Below are 7,896 nucleotides of genomic sequence, written 5' to 3'. Positions count from 1 at the left end.
CCTTTTCCCAGTCATACTGTGTCTGAGGTCTGGAGGGCTGCTTACCTCTAGATGATATTGGTGCCCACATTTTCCCCCCTGGCCTCCCCCACCCCACGGCCTGCTCTAAGGTCACCAATAGCCTTGGTTGCCAGACCTGGGGACTTTCTCATTCCTTGCCTCACTTGGTGCCTGGCAGCCAGACCTTGCTCACACTCCCTCGAGGCCGCCCTTCCATGATGCCCTTCCCTATCTCCTGGGACTTCTTCCTCAGTCTCCAGGGGCTCCTGCCTGGCTGCCCACATGGCTGTTTCCCTGGGATTCACCCCAGGCCCATCTTCTCTTCCCTCTTCACACTCCCACCAGGTTCTCACCCAGCACTTCCATGGATGGTTTCCAAACTCATCTCCCACCCAGATTTTCTCCTGAGACCCAGCCCCACACACCCAGTGCCTCTAGGACATCTCCTCTTCTGAGCCTCTCAGGACCCTCTGACCTGATACAACAATCATGGCGTAGTGATGATAATAGCCAACAACTGAAGCTCTTACAACACTCTTGTAAGCATTTCACACTTACTAACTCAACCTTCCCAGCAACAAGAGGAGGTGCATACTTTTATTAACACCCTCACTTGGCAAATGAGGAAACTAGAGAGGCTGCAAGAGTCCAAGCTCTCCAACACTGTGTTTTGGTTTTCTCAAAACCAATGTTGGGCTAGCCCATCCCCAGCACTCTCCAGCTCAGGAACTGTCACCACTGTCCTCCCCTCAGAGACCAGTCACTTCTAGTTGATCCCCATGGCCATAGCTCATTCCACAGGCCCCTATGACCTCCCTCCTGACCGATCAGTCTCCAGCTAGTTCCCAATAAAACCATGTCCCACACAACCCCTCTTTCCATCTTTCCAAAATATAGATCTGAAGATCAATACTTCCCTCTGCCTTCAGGAAAAAATCAACATGGCTTAAGGGGGCTTCCCAAGGCGGGAGCCCACTTCCCCTTCCTCTCCTCCTCCAGGCCACTCACCTCATCTCTTGCCACTTCCCATCTCCCACTCTCTGGTTTCCATGGCCGATTGCCCCAGAGGCCTTCCTATCTCATGGCTCTTCCACAGTTGGTCTCCCTTCTGATACAGGCTCCCCTGTTGTCAGTTGCTTTCAATACTTAGCTCAGGTGTGACCTCCTCCAGGATGCCTCCCGAAAACGGGCCCCCTCCCAGCTGGGGTAAGGTCCTCTGTAGTCAGTGGGCTTCCCCTCAGAGCAAAGTCACGCTGTTTACACACTTGCCCTCTCCACGAACCCAGGAACTGGGCCTTGTGGTTTGCATTTTATCCCTCTGCTAATAGAGGGGGTGAAAAATCAGCCTCAGGTTAGGCTTGTTGAAGAAACCAGTGAATGTCCCCTTTGTGCCCCTCCAGTTGATTGACACCTCGACCCAGATTTTTTCGGGTCAGAAGTGGAGGACTCCTATCAGGGTCTCCATGAGGACCCTGACCCCACCTTGACATCGGCGCCTTCCCTCTCCCCAGGCTAACTGAAGTTTCAAGGTCAAGAGGACCCTTCAGCCAGTATGACCAGGAACTGGGAGATGCAGGGCAGGGCAGGAGGTTTGCATTCGCCGAAGCCTAGGTTGACGAAGCAAGAGAAGCAAGTCCAGTCATCTCTAGTTAGAAAGACTCCCGGAAAGGAGTGTGTGAGCTGCCTCAGTCCCCTTCTCTGCTTATTTTCGTCATATTCTCCACCCTTCACCTCTGAGTCATGCTGACAACTTCCTTCTCTGCCTCAAGCCTCTTGACCACCTCTGCTCATTTGCTTCCTTGTCATCTTGGTCCTGGTGTCCCCGAGCGGCTCAGGAGCTCGAAAGTCCATGTCTGACCATCTAGCCATGGCCACCAGCAGGACTTCCCTGCTCCTGTTGACAGGTGAGCTGGGGGCAGACAGGAAGGGGATGAGGGGGGTGGGGTCCAGGTAGGGAGGGAGCTGAGAATGCCCACGTTTGGGGCTCAGACATTAGAGGAAGGATCTAGGGTTCATCTGGAGTCTGTGTAGAGAGAGGATACCGAGAAACCACTTTGGAGGGAGTTCAGGAGATGGTGGAAGACAGGCCAGTTGTCTGGACGATCCAGAAATTTCTCAAATAGGCACAAGTTCACCTTGTGCTCTGTCCACACTGCCTCTTTCATCCCAACTTCTCCTGGTTAGGGATTAGCAGTCTGAATGACGAAGTAACCGCTTGAGCTAAAGCCGACCCCCAACTTCTCCTGGACTCTCCCTCTGAGGAGCCCATTGGTGGGCATGAGAAGGAGCATCTTTAGAGCTGGGGTGTTGCTTGGTGGAAATGGAGAATTGAAAATTGCCAGCAGGTGCTCGCTTCGGCAGCACATATACAAAAATTGGAACGATACAGAGAAGATTAGCATGGCCCCTGCGCAAGGATGACACGCAAATTCGTGAAGCGTTCTATATTTGTGTATTTCATAATAAAAAATAATTTAAAAAAAAAGAAAATTACCAGCAGGCCAGTGGGTAGAGAGCTGTCTGCGAAAGAGAGAAGCTGGGCTGGGGGAGGCCCGGGCCTGGGTGTCCAGGAGATCAGGAGATGCTGGGCATTGGGCCTGGAGGGGTGAGCGGGGGTCGGAGCTCGGGAGATAAAGGAGGAGTACAACCCTCCAACAAAGCTTCTTTCCTCACCTTGTTCCCCAAGCCTTGGTGTCCTCTGTCTGCTTCAACTTGGACACGGACAAGCTGACAATCTTCTCCATGGACAAGGCTGGGTTCGGACACAGTGTGGCCCAGTACACCGACTCCTGGTGAGGGCCCGGTGGTGACTCTTTGGCTCTCGTCAACTCCTGTCCCCGCACAGGGTCAGGCCCCTCCCTTTACTGCAAGCCTTCCTCTCCACTGTGGCAATTCGCCCAGGTTACAAAGAACTGAGCTGAATGCAGATGCTTCCTTGCCATCTCCATAACCACAGCTAACGTTTATTGAGCACCTACTAAGTGCCAGGCACTGTGCCAAGTGCTTGTGATGCGGGTACTGATTTAGGCAACCTGATGAGGTACGAATCCATCATTCCACAATTATGGAACACCTACTGTATGTCTCAGGAGCAAGGCATATGCCCAGAGAATAAAACAGATAAAAATCCCACCCATGCAGAACTTACGCTGTTATTAATCTCCACTTGATAGATGAAGAGAGTGAGGCCCAGTCTGGCTTCAGTGTTATCACACTTAACTGCAGTGCTCTGTCTCCCCAGGGTGGTGGTTGGAGCCCCCCAGGAGACAACGGCTCCCAACCAAACAGGCGGCCTCTACCGGTGTGACTACAGCACGGGCACCTGTGAGCCCATCCCCCTGCAGGGTGAGTCACTGCCCCTCCCTGGGACCCAACTCCAGGCTCTCATGCTCGGGGGGCCTGTTGGGAGAACAGGGGACCCGCTTCCCAGCTTCAGCTCTGTCTGCCAACCCGTATCCTCCAGACAGACTTCCTGACCCCTCGAAGGCCGCCCAGCCCATTGCACCCCTGCACCCCCATAGCTCCATCTATCTGTCAGGCCTCCTGTCCCCCAAGTTGAAGCGACCCCTGCACCGGTTATACACTGCCCCCTTTGGTGACCCAGAGCTGACATGCACATATCTGTCCTCCAGTCCCCAGGGAGGCTGTGAACATGTCGCTGGGCCTGTCCCTGACGGCTGCCACCAGACCCTTTCAGCTGCTGGTGAGTTGCCCTGAGTGACAGCAGCACCCGAGGGAGGGACAAAGTGGGGACCTGGGGATCCCATGGAAGGTGGGGTGCTAGGATGGGAGGGTGGGGTGGGAGCAGAAGCAGGTCCTCCCACCACCCTCTGTCCCCAGGCCTGTGGCCCTACTGTGCACCAGGCATGCCAGGAGAACGTGTACTTGAGCGGGCTCTGCTTCTTCCTGACCTCCCACTCCTGGCAGGCCCAGAGGCTGCCTTCTGCCCTGCAGGGTGAGTGTCCAGGCCACCAGGTCTTCTGACTGGGAGTGCAGCGGGGTGAGAGACCCCTCCCCTTACCAGAGTAGATAAAAAAGGGATCTGGAAAAAAATATGCTGGATGGTGTTGTGGTTTCAAACATGGGCTGGGGAGCCACTGCCTGCTTTCACGCCCACCTCCCCACCACTGTCCCGCTGCAGAATTTTTCCTATGACCTTACCCTCTCTGAGCCCCGGTTTCTTTGTCTGCCAGATGGGTACGATAACACACCCAACACTGAGAGTAACATTAGATGTCCCATGGCCGGGGTTTAGCACAGTGCCTGACACGTGGTCATGGCTCACATAGTGCCGACTGCTGTGAATTTTAGAGAGAAGGGGATTTATTTTCACCCGGTGCACCTGGGTATAAGCGGTTGGTTTGTGCAGCAGTCTGGGAAAGAGTGACGAGGGTGTAGTCAGTCTGGATGTGTGTGTGTATGATGTGTGTATCTGTGTGCAGATAGATATATGTGTGTATATGTGTATGTGCGTACATGGGTCTGTGTTTGTGTGTATGTGTATGTGTATATATGTGTGTGCATGCATGCACATGCGTATGCCTGTGCGTGAATGTGCGCACATGCATGTGCATATGTGCATGTGTGAGTATGAGTGTGTGAGTGAGTGTGTGTGAGCGTGTCTGTGCGTGTGTGCATGTGTGTGCGTGTGTGTGTGTGTGTGTGTGTGTGTGTGTGTGCAGGCTCATGTACAGGGCCTGGATCCCTGGTGCTATTGTGAATGGGAGACAAAGGGGCAGGACATTGAACTTTTCAGACCCGCCCACAGCAGGCCAAGGCCCCTCCCTGGTTTCACATTCACACTCAGGCCCCGGGGGGGAGGAGTATCTGGCCACTGAGTGGGGTGTCTTTTTCAGCATCTACTAGGCTCTAAACTTTTCCCATAGGCACCTGGGCTCCTGTGAGAACACCCAGGACACCACTCTCTCTGGTGGGAGGCCTCTGGGGCCGAAAAGGGGAAGCTGGGAGGCAGATAGCATGGGGCTTCTTCCCTGAGTGCTGAGAGAGCTTCCTTTTCTGAGGGCAGGGTCTGTGTTAAGCCAGGAGGGGAATGGGAGCCTGTATTTAAGCTGAGAACAGAACAGGGCTAGTGTGTGGCTATTGTCAGGGGTGACATGAAAAATTTAAAGAACAGTTCAGCACTGACCAATGAGGACAGTCCCTGGCCAGGGGCTGGAGCAGAGACCTTTCGTGGGTTGCAGAGATGTTGTGGGGAGAGGTATGGGGGGGCCCCATGGGAGGGCCACAGACCACTAAGGTGGAAGCTTCTGACCACCTGGATTGGAGGAACTTTCCCTTTTTTACCAGCCAGACAGGCTGCACAGGTGTGAGCAGCTAAACCACAGATGCAGCCTCTTTAGAGACTTTAGGAGACCAAAGGGCCCTGTCCTGGGCAGAGGACAGAGAAGCCCCTGGCGGGCTGAGTTCTGTCACCAGGGGGCTGAGGTCCCTCCAAGGACCAGTGCCACCTCTTTCCCCAGAGTGCCCAAGGCAGGAGCAGGACATCTTGTTCCTGATTGACGGTTCAGGCAGCATCTCCTATAACAACTTTGCCAAGATGCTGAGCTTCATCAAGGCTGTGATGAGCCAGTTCCAGAGACCCAGCGCCCAGGTGTGCGTGAGGGAGGGGGGCGAGTGCCGCCTGAGAGGCTTGCCACAGGCACGGGAAGGGGCGGGGTACGGGGGGTAGCGGGGGGTCCAGGGGCATGGTCTTAGTGCCAGCACGACGCGGCTCCCTTGTCCCAGTTCTCCCTGATGCAGTTCTCCAACAAATTCCTGGTGCACTTCACATTCAAAGAGTTCATGGACAGCTCAGACCCACTAGGCCTGCTGGATTCCGTGCACCAGCTGAAGGGGAACACTCACACGGCCTCAGCCATCTCGTTAGCCATGTGAGTCCTTCCCCAGAGCATCCTGTCCTCCGCCCCCCGCTGGGCCTCATCTGTCTCAATGAGAGAGGGACAGGTCCCACCCAGTGTGTCCTCATCAATCTGGGGGCCTCTGGGTGGGACCAGGGCCTCCCAGCAGAAGAGGCACCTCCTCATTCTCGTACCACATCAGTTGGGTCAGGGGCTGGCGACAGCTCTGTTCAGGGGTCCCCTGGACTCTCTTCTTTTCTGACAGAAACCAGCTGTTCAGTGCCTCAAGAGGCGCCCGAAAGGATGCCTCAAAGATTCTCATCATCATCACCGATGGGCAGAAGACAGGGGACCGCCTGAGTTACCAGGATGTCATCCCCATGGCTGAGGCAGCAGGCATCCTCCGTTATGCAGTCGGGGTAGGGTGTGGGTGCCCTCCCCGGGCACCCTCTTGCTTCAGCAATTTCCTCTTGGAGGACACAACCCAGCTCTCTGAGTGCCTACTGACTTCGGGGTGACAGCGCTGCTTAGCCTGGGGACCCCGACCCTTTTCCTTCCTCAGCCTCAGTGTTCTCCCCACCCACTGGGTGTAATAATATGGACCGTGCAGTGGTATGGGAAGATAGCAGCCCATGGCAGGCATGTTTAGTTTGTGATTATTTTCACTGAGTTGGTCTTTGTGGCACAGGTGGGATCGGCGTTTCAAAACAGAGATTCCTGGAAAGAATTAAATGACATCGCATCGAGGCCCTCCCATGAATATATATTTAAAGTGGAGAACTTCGATGTTTTGAGAGACATTCAAAACCAACTGAAAGAGAAGATCTTTGCCATTGAGGGTAAGTCGGAGATGGAACTACTCGCTTCAGAAACCCTCCCTCATAAGCGCTTTTCCTTCTAGAGACTGGACCCATGTGTGGGCAGCAACCCCTCCCTTACTTTGGGTATTAGTCCCCAACACAAGATCCTCTTAAAGCTGAAGTGCATCTCCCACCCAGGACCCAGGTGTCATGGCTTCCCCTAGGTACACAAACCTCAAGAAGCAGTTCCTTCGAATTGGAGATGTCCCAGGAGGGCTTCAGCGCAGTGCTCATACCTGTGAGTGGGGTCCCCTTCAGCCGCCTGGGGGAGGAGGGCAAGCAGGGAGGTGGGAGGGTGAGGGTGGGTGGCAGGTGAGTAGGAGGAGTCGACAGCAGGATTGCCCTGGAACTGCCGTCCTCTCCTCTCCCCGCTGCTCAGCCCAGAATCCTTTCTTCCCAGGATGGACCAGTTTTGGGGGCTGTGGGGAGCTTCGACTGGTCTGGAGGAGCCTTCCTGTACCCCCCAAATACGAGCCCCACCTTCATCAACATGTCTCAGGAGAATGAGGACATGAGGGACTCTTACCTGGGTGAGAAAAGGCGTTGGTTGTGAGGACAGGTGGGAGAGGAGCTGCCTGGGAGGGGTGGGAGCTGCGGGGCGTGCGGGGAGCCTTTGTGCTGAGGCCTGGCCCCCTCAGGTTACTCCACTGAGCTGGCGCTTTGGAAGGGGGTACAGAGCCTGGTCCTAGGGGCCCCCCGCCATCAGCACACCGGGAAGGTTGTCATCTTCATCCAGGAGTCCAGGCAATGGAGGCCGAAGGCTGAAGTCACAGGGACCCAGGTGGGGTGTGGAGGGAGCCAGAGTGGAACATGAGGGGAGCAAGGTCTCCAGGGGTGGAGAGGGGGGAGAGGAAGGGATTTGGGGCTCATAGGGGGAGGTCCTGCTGCCTGGCTCCCCAGGCAGGACCTGGCCCAGAAGGGGTGCCTCTGGCAGAGGCAGGCAGGGTGACTTTAGGCTCTGTCCTCCAGATCGGCTCCTACTTCGGGGCCTCCCTCTGCTCCGTGGACGTGGACAGAGACGGCAGCTCCGACCTGGTCCTCATCGGGGCTCCCCATTACTATGATTCAACTCGGGGGGGCCAGGTGTCAGTGTGCCCCTTACCCCGGAGGGTGAGTGGCTGATGGGACCTGGCCTGGGTGGGGCTGGGCTGTGGGGTGGAGGGGTTGCCTGAGTTGGG

General features: G+C 55.6%; 1 protein-coding gene across 1 annotated transcript; it reads left to right on the top strand.

The window, feature by feature from the left end:
• Positions 1-1,800: 1,800 nt before the first annotated feature.
• Positions 1,801-7,828, top strand: LOC109374172 (integrin alpha-X-like; the record flags this gene model as incomplete). The annotated part of the gene is made up of 13 exons (XM_019628514.1): positions 1,801-1,904; positions 2,687-2,792; positions 3,242-3,345; positions 3,633-3,703; positions 3,841-3,955; positions 5,481-5,611; positions 5,746-5,891; positions 6,124-6,277; positions 6,547-6,697; positions 6,883-6,956; positions 7,119-7,248; positions 7,357-7,499; positions 7,688-7,828. Coding segments are annotated over exons 1-13 (1,521 nt in total), but the record flags the coding sequence as incomplete, so codon positions are not given.
• Positions 7,829-7,896: the final 68 nt, after the last annotated feature.

This window comes from Hipposideros armiger, unplaced genomic scaffold, assembly GCF_001890085.2.
Source record: "Hipposideros armiger isolate ML-2016 unplaced genomic scaffold, ASM189008v1 scaffold_799, whole genome shotgun sequence".
NCBI lineage: Eukaryota > Metazoa > Chordata > Mammalia > Chiroptera > Hipposideridae > Hipposideros > Hipposideros armiger.
The sequence above is the reverse complement of the archived record's forward strand: the minus strand, read 5'-3'. Positions and strand labels throughout refer to the sequence as shown.